General features: G+C 38.4%; 1 protein-coding gene across 1 annotated transcript; it reads right to left on the bottom strand.

The window, feature by feature from the left end:
- Positions 1–379: 379 nt before the first annotated feature.
- LOC149022881 (uncharacterized protein At4g02000-like) lies at positions 380–916 on the bottom strand. The gene has a single exon (XM_089147723.1). The coding sequence runs from the start codon at positions 914–916 to the stop codon at positions 380–382; it is 537 nt and encodes a 178-aa protein (XP_089003849.1).
- Between the last annotated feature and the right edge of the window lie 21,846 nt (positions 917–22,762).

Below are 22,762 nucleotides of genomic sequence, written 5' to 3'. Positions count from 1 at the left end.
TTGTGTTCCAATGAGTAACGGCGCTGGAATCAAGGCGTTATTTGGGACCACTGCTGATATGTTGGATGAGTTGGCATGGACTTGCATGGGAATGTACTGAGCAGAGGACGTGGTCGTACATACCTGCAGCTGCACACTGTGGACTCTAGCATCAGTAGTGGTGGTCAGGTGAGACTTGAGAGGTATTGGCAGAGACGTGGCTAGCTTCTTCTCCGAGACCGACGATTGCCTCAGCCGGAACCACAGAGGACTTTTCCAAGAGATGAGCAGCTGGAGGGGTGCCGCATATCAATGAACTAAAATGACAGCGTTCGAAGTCCTCACAATGACCATCCAGTGAACAAGCATGTTCTTCTTGATTTTTCACTTCAGCTGCAAATCATATTTCACAGCGGCTGTCATCATGTCCCAAATAACCACAGTACCCGCAAAAGGTTGGAAGCCGTTTATATTTGATCACAATCGTATGTTGTTCTCCATCACGCCGGAACAGCGGAAGCGACATCCGCAGTCTAGAATGAACATTGATTGCAGTCCAAATCCTCAAGTAATGGGTTGGTTCTCCAAATTGGGATCCTTTAATCTCCATTTCTTTAATGGGTCTTCCAAACACTTGTGCCATCTTCAAACTGAGGGTCACATTTAAAATTTCCACTGGGATGCCATGCATTTGAATCCAAATTTCAAAAACATCAAAAAGCCAGTCGCGACTCGCTTTCCAGCGTTCAAGAACTAACAGATTACCTCCGATGGACCAAGGTCCTTCTTCGAGCAGATTTTTCACATCGATAAGCTGTTGAAAATGGAATAAGAAGGTGTGCTCAGCGATTGGGATAACTGTAACATTACCTCGAGTGTTCCATCCTTTTAATAGAGATTCGGTCACCGCTTGTTGGCGATATCGTTTATTTTCCATGACTACCAACCAGCGTATATTCAGGAGAATATAGAGTCCGTTGTTCCGATTCTTCGTCGACAAAAAATCCGTCTACCTGATCCGGGGGTTGAGAAGGAGAGTGGCAAGGGACAGATGAACTCGCCATTAGAGTTATCGCCGGAGCGATATGTGAGTTAAGCTACTGTAAGTAATCACGCCGGCAACAGCAGAGAGAAAACACTCCTGGAGAGGAGGAGAAAAAAGCCTGCTATCAAAGAACTTGTATTTCTGGGCTTTAAAATATCAAGAGATACCCTGGTACATATTTTAACTGTTCGCAATTCTAATTCTCTTTCCTCCATTCGATCATGAGGTAGGTACTTCGTCTAATTTATTCTTAGGTTTTTTGCTAAAACATACTCTATCAACTAGTTATCTTTCACGAGTTTTGTCTCTGCGCTCTATTAGATTTTCAATCAACATGATAAAGCTTTAAAGAAACATTAATTTTATACCTTTCTCTGTGACTTCTTGTGGATTGTTGCCATAATTGGTATAGACAACCTTCATATGAAGTAACTTCACTAGAAGCATTTTCGTTCTGTGACTGTGGGCAAGATGTTTGGCCTTCTCATGAAAATCTTTTATAAACTACAAATCGTATTCAATAAATTTAAATAACACAATTCGTATCTAGAGTATATTTATCGGTTTTCCTAATTTATGTTTGGGTCTTCATATTCCTTGAATTTTGCATACTATCTTTTCATATAGGGGACTAAAGAATGGAGTAAATAAGAAGAGACGTAACCAAAAGAAGGTTCCAACTTCTCAAGTCACCACTTCTATTACCTCAAGATGGACCCCAAATTAGAACTTAAATGTATTGTCATGTTAGTTATGTTGATGATTTTGTGGACATGTATTTGCAATTGATGTCGCTTTATCTTTTTCCCATCTAATGTTTCATCTCATTGGAATCACCTACAATAATATAGAACAAAATATGAAGACAAAGCCATAAAACAATTCATGTTATTGTTTACATGAATATTGTAACAACCCTTGCAGTTGTTATTATTGGGTTTGGGTGTCTTGTATTCTCTGGGTCCATGTAATTATGGTTTTGGTTGTATTTGTAATTGAAATAAGGTTTGGGTCAATTACTAGTACTGGGTTAAACTTGTAATTACATTGGAATTAGGATTTTAAGTTTCCTATAAATATTCTCTGTGGGATAACCTAGTAGACACAGAAGCAAAGGCTAATACTTTGTGGGTGGGAAAGTGGTGTGAGGTTTTCTGAAATAGTATAACTCATTTTTCTATCTGGTGGACGTAGGCAAAGTTTTGTTGAACCACGTTAAATTCCCTTTATGTGTTTTGCTTGTGTTCTTCTTTGTTCGTGGTTGTGCATCCATTATCCCTAACAGTTATATGATACTAAAAGATCTTGAAACCAAGATATCGTTTCATCTATTGAAACTCCCTTGAAAGACGTACTTTCTAATTTCATTCCACCATCATAGTTTCTATTCGGACCATAAGAATTCATGAAAAATTACAGCAAAACTTTTGCTTCAGTACAATTCAGTGCAATACTGTTTCATATACTTATGAGCTTAACTTAGTCCCAACATGATCAGATTTTGTAGTTTTGGTTTGGTTAGAACTCTAATCTTTGACTTTGTATTGTCATTTCTTGAATTTTGTGGTTTTTTCGGGGATACATTGCTCTTGAGTTAACTCTACATTATACGGTTAGAGTAATTAGGTTACAACTCATTCAACACTTCTTTAGTTGTTTATCAGAATTTTCTTAGTTGAGTACTCAAATATATTGTTCTCAATGAAGTCTGTTTACCCACTCCATCTTCCGTAGGAAAAAAAAACATCGCAACTAGCATGCTTCTCTTGAATATTAGAGGTGTTGGCCATTACTAATTGAACAATGCATTGATCATTTCTGAGCTCTTCTTTTGTTCTTTGCAATGTATCATTGCCTATATATTCTCCAAGAATGGAGCTTCTTGGCCTAAAACTCAAGCTTTCCATGTGGATATCAACATAGTTGAGCATAAAACAACTAACACCTTCAAGTAGGAGGTTAGAGTTCAAACCTTGGGGCCAAGGGCAAAGCCCCACCTTGTATTACATAATACCCCTATCCCCAATACATAAAATCATCTTTTCCTAAAAAAGAAAGTATAAAAAAAGATCATACATGATAGTGAAACTTTTGTCCTATGCAATTATATAAACTACATAAATTCATTTTATTTTGTTGCCCAAGTAAAAGTAGATGGCAAACCAAGTAAATTTCAATAATTTTAGTAACATTGGATAGATCAATACCCATATCGGGCTATATAAAGCAATTAAACCATGTAATAGCATAAGGTATTGTATTAGGTTCAAATAAATAAAAGAATGAAAAGTATTATTAAGGAATACACGTATCAATGTTGTGTAACACGCGCATGCCACCTAAGATCATGAGGTATTGCATTGGTTCTAAATAAAATATTATATTAAATTTATACCCTTTTTTTATGAAAAGAATAGATTTGTGCATTATTAATATTGTCATCATTTTCTGTATCTTTTGTAGTATTCTAAGATATTGTTTCAAACTCATGATATATTTTCCCTTAGCATTCCTATGTTTCTGGCAAAGGCATTAATCAATGTGTGCTATACACTTTGAGCTAACAATAATATGGTGAAAATGCTTTATTGATCATTAAACATAACATGAGTATTCAAACTTCAAGGAGTCCATACTGCATGTAGAACTACTCTTCGAAACACGGAAAAAAATCGTCAGTTGTGCACACCAGTGCACCACTAGATGACACGTGGATTATACCTAATAAATGGTTGAGATCAAACTTGTAAGTTTTAAGTGATTTAAACCCAGTTGTAATACCCATTTTAGCTATACCCGCCCATTTTTTAACCCGATTAATGAAAAAAATCATCATTTCCAACCACTTCTCCTTCTTTCTCCTTCTTTCTTTCTTTGAGATTAGGTTTCTCCAACAAGTTCTCCTTCTTTCTCTGAGACTAGATTTCTCTTCTATCTCTTGTTTTCCCATCAGACCTCTATGGAGAAGGAGGCAGTGTTGGTGATTGTGGCACTTTAATAAGGAGATGTAGGGAGAGATATGACCCTTTTTGAGAATAGAAACCATGTTCTTCACCCGATCAGAGTTTTCAGGATGTTTTTCCAATACATCGAGGAACCCTACCCTAGATCGACGGCGGTATTGAAAACGCCTCTTCCTGCATTATGATTAAGCATTCCTTCATGCCAAAACACTTCAATTCGATGGAGTGATGAAGAGGGAAGTGAAGCTATGAATGTGTTCTTAAAGAAAGCAATCGAACAAATCAGATTAGAGAGACTCAGAGGTCATGTCTGGTAAGTGCAGTGCAGTCCACTTGCTCGATTTATTGCTTCAAAGAGGCTTTGGTGGAATTCGTGCTCAATTTCTGTTAGTTTTTTTTATTAAAAAATATATTATCTATATTAAGTTTCAAAATTAGCTTTTGCATTTCTTTTATTTAATTGTTTAGTTAGTGTGTGGGACCCATAAGGTAAGGGTGGTATTGAGGTACCATGAATAAAGGAGGCCCTTCATGACCTTGGTTATGAGGCTCTTCATGACATTGGTCATGGGTTTTAAAGGTCTTGATCATGGTGATGAGGTGGGCTTACTTGAAGGGTGGAATTTACTCAAATTCTAACTCTTGACCTTCATTTCTCATTTCAATTTCATGATTATTCAAGGCCATTACCATGAGTGGGGTTAAGGTCTTTGAATGGATTAAATCCAATTCATTCCAAAGAAGTGAATATGAGAATTACTTCTCCAAGTAGAGGGATGGTTAGGTCAAGGGGGTTTATTCACATTAATGGAGGAGGGACAAGCCCATTGATTCTCTATTGGGAGAATTGATTCTCCCCCTTGTGAGGAGGTGTGGTTTGGGCTTATATAAACCCAACCCAGCCCTTCCTTGCATGTGGTGTGAAAATAGAGACACTCCTCACTCACATTATTTATTTTACAAAGTTCATTTTTTTCTTGAGTTGTCTAAAGTGTTGTGCTCTAGCTTTTGGCTCCTTGAAGGGACTAGAAGACCTACCTCATCTTCTAGTTGGAGGTTGTTTTATCTTGGAGGTAGTGGTACGAAGAACCCTTGGTAGTAGGGTGCATCAATTACCTTAAAGACATTACTCAAGGTGTGACTCAACCTCATCGATTGGTGGTTCGTTCGGTTGAGGCTCTCTGGATTGGCTAAAGATCTTCATCTCTCAATTGTATTACAATTTCATTTTTGTGTGTTTGAAGAATTTATAATACAATTACCCCGACGATTTCTTTCTTGTTTTTTGGTCAAGGGTTTCAATTCTTTCTCCTTGACAAAACGATTCCAACCCCACGTAAACAAGAAGCTCTGGCTACTCTTCCAATCGTTGTATTTGAACTTGATAAAGGAATTGTTGAATGATGTTTTAGTAGTGTATAGAACTTGTGGTTCTTTGGTTATTGTGAAAGTGTTCAAAGTGATTCAATTGAATATGTAAAAAATAAAAACAGGGTTTTGCAAACCAGAGGAAGAGGGGAAACGAGAGATCGAAGAGAAACCTAGTCTCAAAGAAAGAGAAAGAGGAGGGAAAACAACGAATTTCTCATTAATCGGGTTCAAAAATGGGTGGGTATAGCCAAAATGGGTATTACAATTAGGTTTAAATCACTTAAAAATTACAAGTTTGATCTCAACCATTTATTAGGTATAATTCACGTGTCACCTTCTAGTGGTGCACTGCCGTGCAGAGCAGACGATTTTTTTCCTCAAAACACTATCACGAGTACTTCAGCCAATAATTTTGATTGTTTTTCCATCCTTTCTTGCCCTCCTATAGCAATCTCTTACAGTATCAGTGTGATTTCCACAATAGAATCCACCTTTCGCGGCATTGAAGATCTCAAAGCTACCATGTTTATTTGCCCAAACTAGGTCGCACCAATAGAGATTCATCAATCAAAGATTCATATTGATACACCAACTGAATTGCTGGCCATTTGAAAACGTATGCATACCATGATTATCATCTTTGGAATAGCAATGGAGATCCAATTTCTGATTTGGACCCAAGTCATTTATCAAAGAGTAAATTGCACTAGAACCCCAAAATGGAGGCCTTAAAGGCTAAAGCACTGGAAATTGTGATTTGCTCTTTATCAAATGAACAACGTATTTTCCTAGCCCAAAATGTGACCTAGACAAAGCGAATGTGAATGCTAGGATGATGATAAGAATCAAGCTATCATAAGATATCTCCTCCAAAGATATCTCCTCCAGTCATGCCATCGTGGTAAGCAGTCCAGTGAAGACGAGAGGAGTATTTAACGGCGTGATTATCTGCACTAAGGAAACATGAGACAAGATTGGGGGAAATCGTAGGAGATACTATAGTTACTTTTAATAAGGATTTTAGATATCATGAAAACCAAGTGTCACAATTTTAATAGTTAATTGTAAGGAATTATAGGAAAGCAAAATAGCAAATTGTAGAGGTAAACTTAAAGGATTAGCTCAGTTGATAAAGACCACTGCCTCATCATAAGAGGTCAAGAGTTTGAATCTCTTTAGTACCAAAAGCAATGCCCCCATACATATAAAATAACTCTGTGTACGTTGAAGTCAGTACATTCAATCAGTGATATTGACTTTTGATCTAAAGTGATAGTGACCATCTGATGATAATTTTGATCGTATACGACTGTTTGATCAGACTTTTGTGCCGAATCTGAATCCTCTTCACTTAGCCTTCCCTTCTACCCATACAACCACACTTATATGAGCATGAGACCCTCTCTTCCAAAATATGTCTATGTCAGGCAAGGACAATGTAGATCCCAATACTACATGCAAGTGTGACTATATGAGTGGAGGGCCAAGCTAGGTTGAGAGGGTCTCCACTACTCATGTGCCTACTCCATTCTAATCCAACAAAATAGCCTTGAATTTTTTTTTTTTTTTTTGGGTACAACAGCCTCATCACTTTTGTTGGTCATAGAACTAGAAGTCTAGAACATTTAAGAGGGGGAGGGGAGGGGGGGAATGCCACCATGTCTTGAAAATCCTCTGAGAGAGAAAGGCCCCTTTGCTAAAAGCCCTTTCAAAGTCAAAAGTGGGTTGGTCCTCCCCAACCGAGATTGGCTTGGTTAGACCAGTGCAGGGGCGGACCCACTAAGGGGCTTGGGGGGCCATGGCCCCCCGGATTTTTAATTTTTTTTATAATTCCCTTCATTTTTCACTTTTTATATTAATTTTCTTCATTTTTCCAGGTTTTTTCTCTTCTCACACATGAAATGTCACTATTTGCCCCCCCCCCAATATTGAGAATAATTTTTAAAGGTAAAATAATAGGTATAAATGTCATCCCTAGTTAAAAACTAACTCCTCCATCCCTATTTATTCTCCCCTCTTCTCTCTCCCATATTTTATTCCTATTTATTCTCTTCTCTTTATATATATAGACGGTAGGTTAAAAGAAATTAAAAAAAAAAAAAATCTTATTAGATATTCAAAATGTCATTCCTAATTAGAAACTCACTACGTACTCAATCCCTATTTATTCTCTCATAGTTGTCATGTCTCCTCTTTTCTTCCTATTTATTCTCTTCTGTTTCTTCCCTTTCTATAATCGCGGGTTAAGGAAAATTTGGGACATATTTTTCTCCACAATTAGGTACTCTTTATCTTTCTCAATTTATTTATTGTTTACCTTTTTAATTTTTTTTTTTTTATTCTTTATTTGATTTTATATTTTTTGTTTCTTTACTTCTTCTACAATTTATCGCTATTTGGTTTGCATAATTGCATCTGACATTTTAGGGTTGAAGTCATGTGTATTTTTTTTTTTTTTGTACTGATGCTTTAATTCACCTGTATCTTGTTGGAAAAAAAACATATCATTATCAATAATTATCTATTTTTGTCAAATATGTATGGGCTCCACAAAATATATGTAGGCATATTTCTTAATATAATAAAATAATTCATTGGTGGGACCCCCAATGGGTCTTACAAGGGCCCACATAATATGTGTGGCGAAAAATCATTGGTGCTTTCCCAATCTAGACTTCCATTCTTTGACCCCCCTCCCAATCTTGAATCCCGGGTCCGCCCCTGGACCAGTGCCCTACATATGACGACCAACAACCATAATAGAGAAGAGACAATGATGCAAAACTAGAACCAAACCAAATAATTAAGCATGGCCTAACCAACAAGGGCTGGCTTGTCCAGCTAAGAGTAGCTTAGTTGGTATTACGAGTAAGGGTGTCAATTGGTACGGTTTCGGTGCGGTACCAAGTTTGAATACCAAAAATCAGAACCGTACCATATCGAATTTAAATGGTACGGTATAGTTTTGGTATTTATTAAGACGGTATGGTTTTGGTATTTACAAAGACGGTTCGGTATTAAATCAATAGGGGAAAACGGTTTAAACACGGTATCTAGTGCGGTACAATTTTGGTACGAATGAACTTATGCCACTTTTGTTATTACTTCATTAAGATCCTAATGAAATTGTGATCAACCAATCGATATAATTTGAAATTAACATAGATAAAGCAAATAAATCTAATTAATAGAGACAAAACAAGTAAATCTAAGAAGAGAAGTGAATGATGAAACGAAAATTTGAAATAGGGAATTAGGGATAGGGAAAAGGTTAAGTGTTTTAATTGTAAAATTACAATTTATATCTCTTAATTTGGTACGGTACCAATTTGGTACGTACCAACGGTATGAATACCTAAAACCGGAACTGTACCGAAGAAATTCGGTTTTGGTAATGCATCGCATCGAATTTTGAACGGTACGGAGCTGCCGTTTTAGACGGCGCGGTTCGGTACGGTTTAACGGTTTCAGTACGCAATTGACACCCTTAATTACCAACACGTCTTATTGAAGAGGTCAAGGGTTACAATTTCATGTAGTATATACAACATTCTCCATCCCCTGTTATAAAAAGCAATCAATTTCCCCATCCAAAAAAGAACAATAGTAAATAAATAAAATAAAATAACAAGGGCTATTTAGATCGGAATTGGATTAGAAGGTTCCTTTTCGATCCACCCAATAAAAAAGGCAAAGTCATTGAATGGGGAAAATGGAAATCAAGCGAGAAATTAGAGAAGATGATTTGTCACTACAATAAAATACTTATGAATCATCATCACCACCAGCCAGACTACAAATTTTGAAAGCTACATTCTTGTTTTGCTTCAAATCTGCATTCAAAGCTATCAATCCAATAAACCTGCTGAAACATGAAGTTTCAAAATAAATAGAAATGAACCGAACGATGTTCACCTTTTGTCACAATTTTATTGACAAAACAAGATTCGTGAGTCACTTCTAACTATTGGTGTAAATGGATTGAATTCAGATCGTATAGTGGTAATACCATATCTGCATTCTACTATATTCGGACGCATTCGGCTAATATCCTATTGGTTTTCAGACGGATTCAGTCGGATTCAAATGATAATTGGATAATTATTTTCTTAAGTAGATTTTTTTACATGGGCATGAATACAAATTGAATACAAGTTTTCGACTATTTGTTGACATCTTTACTATTTTATTTGTGAGGCTAGGTTTGAAATTTAAGAATTTAGCAATTTTTGTATTTATTTTAGTAAAACATATAGAAAATAATCACAAATCTCAAGTTAAAAATTATAAAAATAAGAAAAATAAATCCAAACTAGTAACTTAATCGGATAATTTAATCGGACGGATAATAATTGGTAAGAAAGGGGTATACCATATCCGCATCCTATTAGTAATTGGACGGATTCGGATACCACTAAACTAATGCGGATGCGAATTCAAGAGTGGATTTTGATTATCCATTTACACCCCTGCTTCCAATAACGGTTTTCCCCTTTTTCTTCTTCTTTCAAGTGAAGCTCAAACGAATAACCAAAACAGGGGAAAACGACCCTAAAATCTGCGGGAAACACAAAAAAGACAGAACTACATTGAAAACTAATCGGTTTAAACTCTTCTGCTCGATAATGGGTTTTGAGGCGGTGGTGAGCATTTCCAGCAGGGCTGGGTTTCCGGGGAGGTATGGCAAAAAGAGTAGTGGCTTTAGATTTAGAAACTCAAATATTCTTAAATGTAAAAGACAAAAATTATATTTACCAATACATTATGGACAAAATGGTCATTATATTTTCAAACTAGAAGAAAAGTTAATCATAGGAAAAACTTGCAATTTTGCAAAAAATGCAAAGTGAGCGACGTGCAATTTAGCCCACTTAAGTGGACAATCAGGAATTAATGCCCTATAAAAAAACTCAAAACTTAAATATATCATTAGAGAGTGTTCAAATACATGATCTTTTTAGGGATAATAATGGATGCACAACCACGAACAGAGAAGAACACAAGCAAAGCACACAAGAGGGATTTAACGTGGTTCGGCAAAACCATGCCTACGTCCACCAAAGAGAAAAAGGAGTTCTACTATTTCCAGAAAAAACCTCACACCCACAAAGTGATACCCTTTGCTTGCCCACAATCCTTATCCTCATGATGGGTTCCCTAATCCCTACAGGGATTGATTCCCCAATCTCCTACAGAGATTGATGCCTATAGGTTATCCCACAAAGACGAAATATAGGGAAACCTAAAATCTCAATCCCAATGTAATTACAATTTTTCCCTAGTATTAGTAATTGACCCAAACCCTGTTTCAATTACAAATACAACCAAAACCATAATTACATGAACCCACAAAATACAAGACACCCAAACCCTACACTTTTCACCTAGAGGTGTTGGTCATTGCCAACTGAGCAACGCACCTAAGCTCTTTCTTTTTTTTTGGTGGTCTATCATCGCCTACATATTCCCCAAGAATGAAGCCTCTCGGCCTAAAACTCAAGCTCTCGATGTCCATGCCAATATAGTTAATAAAAAATAAAAATAATAATAATAATAAGAAATAAAAACACACACACACCCTTCAAATAGGAAGTGAGATTTCAAATTTTCTCAAGACCAAGGATAAAGCCTTACTTTATATTATATAATACTCTCATCCCAATATATAAAATCACATGTTGAAAAAATAAAGAACTATACATTGCAATGAAATTTTTGCTCCATTCAATTACACAAACTACTTAAAGCAAGTAAATTTCAATAATTTTATACTAGTGCATGTAGATTAATTATTTTTGAAAACTCTACCACCTGTACTTGAGCCAGTAGCTTTGGTTGGTACTGTAATATATGGCATCCCGCTTTACCCACCTATAGCAGTGTCTTATGGAATCATCACGATACCCACAGTCCAATCTATCTTTCATGGCATTGAAGATCTCAAAACTACGATGTTTAGTTGCCCAATCTAGCTTGCACCAATAGAGAGTCGTCAGCCAAATATTAGTATCGAAGGCCCAGGTAAATTCCTTGCCATTTGCAATCGTATGGGGACCAAAATCAGTATTTCTGGATTTGCAATGAGCATTCAATATCTGATTTGGACCCAACTGATTTATCAAATGAACATGGTATTTTCCCTGCACAAACAAGACGAATGTGAATGCTAGGATCACGATTAGAGTCAAGCTAACATTCATGGAGCTTTCAGAACTGGTTGACTCTCACTCTTTTCACTCTTTTCACTCTTTTCTTTATAGATCTGAAGGAGAGTATTAATAAATATGTGAAATCTGTTGTGAACTGCTCCAACAAAATAGGGAGTTGAATTGATCTGGTCTGAAGTTGTTGGAGTGCTCGTCTGAAGCTGTCGGAGTCAATATATAGTAGTCTGTTGCAACTGATGGGCTGTTGGAAGATTATTTTCCTTCTTCGTCTTTCAATCTTAACATTCAATTATAAGAGAAAATCTCTCCTCCAGGCATGCCATCATGGATGGCTAAGCTGTGCATTATTGAGCAATGGAACTTCATCTATTATCAGATCACCAAAGACCTACCCGTCTCAGTTCTTACCATACGAACAACCACTATAATTTGAATGCTTTTGAAATTATTCAAAATAAATCTCAAATCCTTTTTAACTTATCTCATACTAGGCTGGTTTAATCCCGTGCCTATACATTATAATAATAGACCCCATTAACACATGCATTAGAATTCCAGGGTTTGAGGGGCCAAATCATTTACATTATTGTATGTATCATGGAGGGAGATGATAGGTTTGCGAGGAAAAGAGAAGAGAAAAAATAGTCTATGTGGACGATTGGTGGCTCTCCCAAGTCCCAGCCTTCCCCACTCTAGGTCTACTCACCTCCCATAAACCCAGCTCAACCCAATTCAGCCCAGTCCAGCAAAGAGAGAGAGGGATGGTAGATCGGTGTTTAACGACATGATTAGTTGCCGTAAGGAAACTTGAAAGGATACTGGGGGAAATTGTAAGAGATACTACAGTTATTTCTAATACGAATTTGAGATATTTATAATAAAAACCAAGTGTCACAATTTTAATATTTAATTATATGGAATTATAAGAAAGTAAATTTTAGAAGTAAGCCTAAAGGTTTTGTTCAGTTGTTAAAGACCACTGCCTCGTAATAAGAGGTTTTGGGTTTGAATACCCTTAAGGCAAAGAGCAAAGCCCTGTATATATAAAATAGTTACTCCCATACTGTAAAGGGTTTGGATCCTCCCTACGGAGTATATCTCCCAAGGAGTGCTCGGGGAGGATTGAGAGTCTGCAACGTGTATTATATCCATCCAAGAGCTAAAATCAAATTTTTATTTTTACCCGAAATCTGAACTCACAAGATGGGGGTAACTCAAAACCTTCGGATCTGTCCTTTGAATTATGTCTATTAATCGCATAAAAAATGAAAGACCCAATCCCTAGTCAGTAAACCCGGAAAAGCCTTGCTTATTTAAACTAGGAAATACATTCTCATAGCAAACTCTCTAGGGCATTGATTACCCATTCGAGCATGCTATTTGTCACTTATATGAGAATAATAAAAATTATTCTAATTGACTAGGTATTGTATTAACCATCAAACAATAGATCTCTTGACTAGGATTAATACAAAAATATAATAAACATGGAAAACGCATAAATACCTGAGAATTAAAGAAAACTAATAATCCGAAGTCTCACAATTGGAGAAAATCAAACTTCCATTAATCTTGATCGAAAGATGAAATTAGCTAGATATTGAAAAGAAAAATAAAGAAATGAAAATAGAAAACATAGTGCCGTTCTTCCTCTTGCTATTGCTTGTGTTTCTCAATCTCTGAAAATGCGTTCTTTCTTATAGGAGAATCCTACCAATTCTGCATCCTTTCCAATTTTGTCATTTCCATTGTTTGCTTTAGCAATGCAATTCTTCCCAATTCAGTTGTTTCCTTTCTTTCTCTTTGGCCATTTGATTATTTTCATCTTCCTCTTTGGCAATGCAATGGTTTCTAATTTAGTCACTTTCCAATTCAGCTTCTTCCTTAGATGTCTGATCGCAAGAGAAAATGAAATATTTGCTTGTTGAATTAAGACATTTCATGAAAATCCTTCTGATTTGGACAAAATCAAATCTTTAGCTTCGGAAATAATTAAATCATCCATCTTAATTTAGGCATGATTCTTTGATTTGATTTAAATGTGGCAATATGGTTGTAACTATTCTTTTTATGGATTTGATCCAAATGCTATAATCTGTCCATATTCAAATAAAACAACCAATTAGTTTCTTTAAAATACAAAGGATTTGATATAATATTAATGCAATTAAGTGAGATATCAAATTTCCCCACACTTAAACCATTGCTTGTCCTCAAGCATTATTCTAAAAATTCTTCTCTTCTATGATTCAAAAATAGATTGAAGTTCAACTAAGACTCAACAATTTCAATTAAACTTCATCAATCGACATGATTAAACTTGTTTCAATAAATCATCAGATTCAAGATGTATTAAGATCCAATACCCTCTCATTTGGATTCACTCTATACACTCAACTGTTCAAGGGTAAGAAAACCACTCAAATCAATCACAGAAGGATAATTTACCATATGCTTGTAAAGAAATCACACCTCCACCAATAAGCATTGAATTAAACACATACATCCAAAAGTCTTTAATAGGTTGTAATGAGGCTTTAGGTAGGGTATGGAAAAACAAGGAAACTGGGGTAAAATGAAACCAAAGGAATGAGTTGAATCATAATATTATGTCATAATCAATTTTTATCAGGTTCTCTAAAACTTATAGAAACCACAAATCAAAAAGGCAAAACAGTATACACTGGAAAAATAACGTATTTATCTCAATGATATTATTTCCCAAGCAACTGATTCTTTTCTTCTTCTTTTTTTCTCTAAATGCAGCCACACCATTTTATTTTCTTTTTTCTTTTTTTCTTTTCGATGCACTTTAAGTAGAAGATGCATTAAGTTTGACAGTACTTGCCTTTCCTTATCACTATTAATTGATATTTCATATCAATAACGCAACCATCCTTCGATTTGGGTTCAATAGAATGAAAATAACAAAAAAGGTTAATGAGGTTGATACAGTAGTATATTATCAAAAGAAAAGGTCAAGGCTCAAAGTGGGCTCCTAGAGGTAAGATTCAAGGATAGGCTATCAAAAGAAAGCTAAAAAGCGGTGAATCCTAGGTGCCCTTGTCATTTGTATGCATTTAATCCAATTATGTGGTTTCAGCATGCAAAACTAAACAACTTCTAGAAGTATCCAACCATAAAAGATCATCACTCAATCAAGAAAATTAGAGCAAAACTAATGATATATGCTCTTAGGCTCAAAATCTCACAAAAATTATTTGTGTATATGAATCTTTAGCATCTTTTCCTCTAAATCAGAAATTAAAACAATCTTTCATTAGCATGTGATTTCAAAGAATTTAATTGATCATGATTCATCAAAATTGAACTCAACCTGTAAATATTAATCATGCATTCCATTGGATTCATATAAAATGAAATATTATTAAAAGAATTTCAGAAAATTTTACCCACAAAAAATATAAATATGATCCCCTCCCCCACACTTAAATTTAACAATGTCCACAGTGTCATAGAAATACGAGAATCTAGGAATACTCCCCTCATATATAGAAATATGGACTGAAGCTGAGAAATCAAGTGGAAGGCGTTGAGTTAACAAAAACTCGTTATCAAAAAAGAAGAGAAAAAAAATTAAGATTTCTAACATTAAAAAAAAAAAATAATAATAATAACAAGTAATTAATGAAATCAATAAAAAAGGAAGAAAATAAATAAAGAAAAGAAAATTGGGTTGTGATGCGTCCAAAATCTGCTCAGCTCTTAGATCTCCTTGTGATGACCTGCAAAAACGAAAGGGTCAGATGTGGCCCGACCGGTGGGGTCGGGAGTCCACCTCCGAAGGCTAAGTCAGTTGATGAACTTAATCACAAATGGCTCTGCTAGAAGCACAGAGCTAAGGAATGAAAAACTGGGAAAGTGATCTAGATCGTAAGCCTCTGATAGTTTACGTCTACCAGTGTGTATGTGGATCTGAGTCCCCTTTTACCTCGTAGGTAAGTAAGGTTTATATAGAGTGTACCTTCGAATCTCCTTCGTTGGATGCACTAGAGCCTTCTTCGGGTAGTCGTTGGATCCTAACAGTTAGATCCATTGAGCGATAGACTTCTACTAGTTTGAACTAGTAGAGGACTCTTGAGATAACCTCAAGGTTATTCGATGATTATCCCTTTAATGATGATAAGTGACAGTCGCCAAGTTATGCCTGCCGTCATTAGGGTAATCAACCTAATCCATAAGTAGGATTAGGGTGTGCCTGTAGCTGATTTAGTCTTCTTCCTCAGCAAGCTATCTTCTGGACCCGGCTCGCTCGGAAGTGAGTCGATTCCCTCCATCTCGACCAGGGTCGAGGATCAAACCGAGTATGAACTAGGTTCGATCATATTTCCTCCGTATCACGAGCCCCCAGACCAAGCGTTTGGTCGATCCCGAGGGCTTGGTTTTTAACTGGGTTCGTTATCAGGCAATAGTCTCTGTGTATCCCTCTAAATGTCATATCACATTTAATGCGGTGGTCACTTTTCCTCGAGCGTTGTGAGGGCAATGCCACGCGTCTCTTTGTAGTCGATCTATCGTGCCTCACGTAACCCAAGCGACGGTTTCCGAACGCCTGTTTTGGATTCGTGAGTTCAAACTTTCAAAACGTCTTCTAATCTCAACCGTTGATGCTGAATAAATCTCGATCGTTCAGATCCTCAAACACTCATGCGGGTGCTTAAAAGCGGTTCGTTGTCTTCGTAGGTTTCATTCTTCTTGTCTGGAATTTGAACATTCATCGTCTGCTTCGCGCCTTCTCGCTCTCAAGCCTTTGCTTCACTGAATCAGTAAGTTTACTGATCCTTTTGCAAAGTTTAAACTTCCTGTCTCCAGTCTTTTTTTGTAACTTACTGAAACTAGTAATGGAGGATAATAGGGTTTCTTCTTCCCTGGTACCCAGTGTCAATAATAGTAGTGGTAACGAAGCTTTTGCTTCCCTTCCTTCCGAGCAGTCGGATAGTGATAACAAAACCCTAACTGTCCTCTGGAGTGAATTTGCTGAAGTTTCCCATAAAAGTTTAGAGAGAAAAGCTGGAACTTCTTCCGCCCTTCCTAAGTCTGGATCTTCCAAGACTCCTAGGGTGACTGCTGAGTCTTCTAGGCAGCCAAAACAAACCTCCAGGTCCAATGGCGGACCTGGCTCTGTTCCCTCCACTTATAGGGAGGAAACCCTCCTTTCGGCAATCCAGGGTTTTGATTTTCCTTCTTCTTATCATGTTAGGGCTCCCCATTCTGATGAGAGGGTTGATTCGACCCTTCTGGGCGAGTTCTCCCTATACATAGGTGTACTGGAAAGCGGGGTTCGCTTTCCTTTTTTCAATCCTTTGTTCTCAGCCATTCTGAATCACTGGGACATTTGCCCTGGAATGCTCCTTCCCAATAGCTGGCGTCTCATCGTCGGCTTCTTGGGTTTGTGTTTTGAACTTGGCGTTATGCCATCTCTTTCTCTTTTTGTGCACTTTCATCTTCTTTCTATCTCCCATCCTCCCGGCTAGGTTTTTCTCTCCAAACGCAATAAGGCTAAACTTGATTAGAGGGGCAGCATTCTTGCCAAAGGAACTTGCCCTTCCAATCACAAAGGATAGCGCGAACGATACTTTTTATGTCGAGCGCCTCAGTTAAATCTCAACTTCCCAACCGTCTGGAAACAGTATACTTCTTATTCTGAAAGTAACCGGGGCCTTCCCTTATCCAACGAAGACAAGGCGGCCATCAGGAAGATCAAATCAATTCCACGGTATCAGGAGATACATGGACTTGAGGTGGAGTATAACTCCATCCTTCAGTATTGGGGCTTGGCTCCTTGTGAGTTTCTTAACCATCATCCCTCAAATTTATGAAAGTGACATATCTTTTCATTATTATGATTCTTGTTCTTCTTTGTAGTGCCTCCAAGAAAAAACCTTGAGAACCTGTGGGCGAAGGCTGCTAGGGCCGTTGTGACAGCTGAGCAACGGTCGCCCAGAGCCTTAACTGCTGATCAAGAAGCTTCTGTTCCCTCTCCCGACCCTTCTTACAAGGGTATTAGGAACATCAGGCCCGTGGTTGACGCTTCGGGTAAAGGAAAAAAACCGATGGTGGAAAGGTCAAATGTCTCCTCCTCCGCTCGAACCAAAAGGAAGCACGATATAGTTGATGCTTCCTCCCATAAAAAGTCCAAAAATTCCGAAGACTATGAGGAGGTCTTCACACCTCAGTGGACCTTAAAGCAGACTGATAGGGTGACACAAGACCCTGAGAAAGCTGCAAAATGGAGCTCCCTCAGTCTTCTACCCTATGATCGTCAGGAATTTGAAGCCATGGACGATGATGCCCTTGTTAGTCAGTCCACAAGGTACCGGCCTTCCTGATTTTTTTTATTGATTTTCTCTTAATCTCTTATGACTTCTTCTGATGATCTCCTCGTCCCCAGGAATGCTGTGTTGAGCTTTTATCAGCACATGGAAGCATTGATCCGGGTTCGTCGCAACGACTCCTTACTGCAGACCTGTGAAGAGAATTTGGCCAAGGCCAATTCTGAGATAGACCGTTTGACGGCAGCTGCTAAGGAGCTGCAGATGAAACATGATGAGGAGATGAACGCCTTAAAAAAGGCCCTCGACTCTTCAAAGGCTCGCGCTGTTGCTGCCGAGCATTAGGCTAAGAAGCAGAAAACAGCTGCCACGTTGTTCGGTGACAGACTTGAGCTTAAGTGCGCAGAGAACGAAGAATATCTGAAGCTGGCGGTTCCTAGCAAACCCGAGCATATCAAGCCGGAGCTTCGAAAGGATTGTGTTCTGAAATACCTGAACAGCGTACCTTTCTCCAAACTGCTGGGTGCCTTCAACATCCAAGCTTTACCGCTTGGGGCAGAATGACGTTTGGGAAAAAATTCTTGAATCCATCCCTTCCTTCGATACAGCTCCCTTTCGTGAGGTGTGTCACAGAGAGGTCTTCGGGAAGTTAAAAATGGATCTCCCTGACTGGGCTCGGGAAGAGGATGATCCTTTTCCAGCTGACCCAAAATATGAGGAATATCTTGCTGACGAACCGCCACTCCAAGAGGAAAAGTCTCAGGCTGTCGCTGATAATGTCAATCCTGAAGAAGGCTCTTCACAGGACCCTGAAAATGATGACCCTAAGAAAGGCTCTCCTGCACAGGATTCTTCGGGCAATAATGAGGAAGAAGCTTAGGGAGTTACATTTTTGTTTTGTACAGATTACCCTCCCAATTAATGAATAAATAATTCTTCCATGTTTGCCTTAATATTTCCTCGTGTCCTATCGAAAGCTTGTCTTGAAATTCAAAATATAAATGATAAAACTTATCACTTAAATTCGTATACCTCGAAGAATGATAATCTTGTAAAGATATCATGAAGAGATGTTCGGGAAAGGTGCTTTAGCTTTACTCTCCCTTACTCCTTCATTTATTGCAAAGTCTGCACGCTTCCCTTCATTTGTTGTGAAGTCCAAATGTTTTCTTGCTTTTGTACCTCATTCACTATTTTCAATGAATTGGTAATACAACCATTATTCAAATGGCGGTACGATGGTTGGAGGTATTCTCGTACCAGATGCCTATTTCCATGTGGCCTCCTTTTGACCATTGATCTTGCTTGTTGAGGATTTCGAAGCGTTTTTTCGATCTGGGCCATTGGTTGCCTTTGGCTCTCAACTGTCGTCTTAATACCTGAGGCTATTTAAAGCCTTGGAGGGTACTCTCCATCTATCCTGCTATCTGCAAGTTAGATTTGCAAAAGCGACATTCCGTCCTCCTGCTCTGCTTCCGTATTCCTCGTACTCCAACAATAATTTCTGAACAAGTGAGCTTTTTTGCTCTCTCCTTCCCCCTGAGTAAATTCCACAGTAGTAAAACTTGGGGTTTACTTAATGGGTAACTTGAGTAGTTCATATCTGACAGAGAACTAGGGTTTTCCTTTGTTTCTTGTGTTGTTGGTTTTTTGTACTGATATGGCTTTTTCTGTGTACACAGTGGCTCCCAGAATCGATCCGAACTTTATTAGAGCTAAATCTTGTAAGAAAATCGTTCCAGTATCGGCAGCGGTTGGGGCCAACGAGGTGGTTTCATCTGGTGAATCCTCTAAGCGTAAGGCGGCTGCTGTTGGTAAATCTTCAAGTCAGATTCCCACACAATCTACTGATGCCACTCCTACGCTTCCTCTGCCTGAAGAGATCGCTCGTTCTTCCCAGGAAGATCTTGATCACTTCATTTTTTATGGCGCTGCTGATGGCGCTGCTGCAGAGACCATTCGTGCATCCCCGAAGGAGACCCTTCGGGCATTGAGGCAACTATGTTGCCATCGGATGAAGGTGCGGTCCCAGTAGGTGCTACTTCTATTCCCAACTCTAATGCTTGTTTGGCATCCTCTTCCTCTCCTTTGGAGTTGGAGGATTTTGCTACTAGGAAGCGTCGTCGGTTGGCAAGTGATGCAGCTCATCCTTCTCTTGATGTAGCTTATCCTTCTCATCCTTTGCCTGAATTAGTGTCAAACAAATTTGACAAAGCGTTGGAATGGTGCACTGCTGCTCGAATGACTTCTGAGAGCGCAGATCTTCCCAAACTTCTAGACGAGGACTTTATGAAGTCAATGGTGATTTAAGTCTTTCTTCATTATCTTTTGATTCTGTAGGTTACTCTTCTGCTCCTGTTTAACTCGGAAGTTGTTTGTAGGAGTCTTACTGGTAACTTCCACGACCAAGTGGAAGAAGCCTCTAGGCTCAAGTAGCTGAGCAATGAAGTTTCCAGGCTTCGGGAAATCTCTGAAGCTAAAGACGCTGAGATTGCTCTCCTTAGGAAATTAGCTTGGGAGGTTGCAGGAGAAAAGAACTTGGTGATCGAGCGTCTCTGTTTAGACTTGGATGATGCCAGGGAGAAGATCCGGCGACTGGAGCGAGAAGTAGGAAAGTCAGGAGCCAAAGGATCTGAAGCGTTACCTCAGAGGCAAGCTGTCATTCCTTTGCCCGAATCCCTTCCAATTGACGTTCATAGAGCCTGCATCTTCAAGTATTTACACAATAAGCCTTTTGTTGATATGCTGAATGCTTATAACTTGCAGGCGTATCGGGATGGTGAGAACGAAGTATGGGAATCGATACTAAGGAAAGATCCTCATTTTGATACGACTCCCTACAGCGCTGTTTGCCATCATGAAGTGTTTACCAACCTGGGTCTTCCCTCGCCTGACTAGACCAAAAATAAGGCTGATCCTCTGCCTTCTGATCCGGATATTATGCATCATCTTGAGGATTTTCCTGTTTATTCTCCCCTGGAAGGATTCAATTATGAAGAGCTCACCTTGAATGCAAGGTTGGTCGATGACCATACTTCTTCTGGACAAGCTGGACAAAGAGTATGAAATTGCAGAGGATTTTGTACATACTGAAATGCTTTTTGTAATCCCCGTTTCTCCTCTTCTTTTTCTTGAATCCATACCGCTGCTTGACTCTTGTGTTTGTTCTAGCAAAGCTGTGCTGATCTTGTATGACTTCTTAATGATCACCGGTGATGACTTTCTTTTCTGACCGAAGATTGTATCCAACTCTTGTAATCTCATGTTTGATGTAAAGATTGGCCTCTTTCGGTCTTTTGAAGAAATAAGAAATTAACTTCATCCTGAACTTTGCTAGTCACTTGAGTCGCTGTTGCTCTAGGTCTTAGTTGTTTAGAAAACTGCCTTTACTTAAAGATTTCCGGAGAAATTCAATAAGTCTTTGAAGGAACTCACTCGGGTTTTAAACCGATGCCTTTACTTAAGGATTTCTGGAGAAATACAATAAGTCTGAGAAGGAACTCACTCGAGTTTTAAACCGATGCCTTGTAGAAGGAACTTACTCGGGTTTTAAACCGATGCCTTTACTTAAGGATTTCCGAAGAAATACAATAAGTCTGAGAAGGAACTCACTCGGGTTTTAAACCGATGCCTTTACTTAAGGATATTTCGAAAATTCAATAAGTCTTGAAGGAACTTACTCGGGTTTCAAACCGACGCATTGCGGAAGGAACTCACTCGGATTTTCATCCGATGCCTTGACTTAAGAAATTTCAAAAAACTCCATAAGTGTTGAAGGACCCACACGGATTTTCATCCGATGCCTTATAGTCGGATCTTGTTCTTGAATGTGGTTTATGATGCCCCCCAATCAAAAGATAATTGTTGAAAACCAATAATTGCATTGATTGAGTTGAAATTAGTTATATCACAAACAAAATTGAAATCATCATCAAGGATAAAATTTTTTGAGATGCCTGGCATCCCACGAACGATCCAACTCTTTCTAGGTGTTGATGTTCTTCAGCTTGTAAGCTCCTGAACCGACTGGTTTTACAACCATATAAGGTCCTTCCCAGGAAGGGCCAATTTTCTTTGGTGGCGTGGGTCTGAAGCTAAGGTGTTTCTCAACACCAAATCTCCTGCTAAGTACCGACGATTCTTTACTCGGGTATTATAATGTGACGCTATCCTTCTTTAATAATGTTGAGTTCGGGCAATGCTATTGCCTTTGCCCGAACTTCGTCCAACAAATCAAGACTATCAAGCAGTCCTTGCTCGTTCGCTTTTTCCTCGAACTCTCTGTCCCGTAATGTCCCCTCCATTATCTCCACAGGTGCCAACGCTTCGGACCCATATGCTAACCTGAATGGAGTTTCTCCTGTGGGTGTTCGAACCGTAGTTTGAAAAGCCCACAGTACAGTATGAAGTTCTTCGACCCATAAGGCCTTGTCAGCTTCAAGTCTTCTCTTTATCCCTTCAAGCAGCGTTCGGTTAGTAACTTCTACCTGTCCATTGCTATGGGGGTATGCCACTGAGGACATACGATGCTCGATCATGTAAGTTCCACAAAATTGCTCAAATTGGGGACAGTCGAACTGGGTGCCATGGTCAGTGATGATAATCTTTGGAATCCCAAAGCGATATATGATTGACTCAAGCACGACTTTCTCCACTTTTTTTCTTAGTGATTGTTGCCAGGGCACTGGCTTCAACCCATTTTGTGAATTAATCAATTGCTACTATTGTAAAACCCAGCCCTAACCTTGACCCCGGAAACCTTGTTATTTGTAGGTCCAGTGACCCGAAGTAAAGTAAGAAGTCAGCTTTGGGCCATCCCAGTGGAGGACTTGGTGTCTGGCTTTGAATCCATGAGAGTTGATGATGAGGTTCTATTTATGGAAACTGAATCTTGATGAAGATTGGATTAGTTGATGGACTTGGAGTGCTCTCTATCATGGTTTG

Source organism: Hakea prostrata, chromosome 3 (assembly GCF_041222555.1).
Source record: "Hakea prostrata isolate BN-2017 chromosome 3, UWA_Hpros_2, whole genome shotgun sequence".
Classification (NCBI taxonomy): Eukaryota; Viridiplantae; Streptophyta; class Magnoliopsida; order Proteales; family Proteaceae; genus Hakea; species Hakea prostrata.
This window is presented reverse-complemented; position numbering and strand designations above follow the sequence as displayed.

Coding starts and splice junctions, on each gene's coding strand:
- LOC149022881 (XM_089147723.1), bottom strand. CDS start 916: ATGGAAAATAAACGATATCGCCAACAAGCGGTGACCGAATCTCTATTA.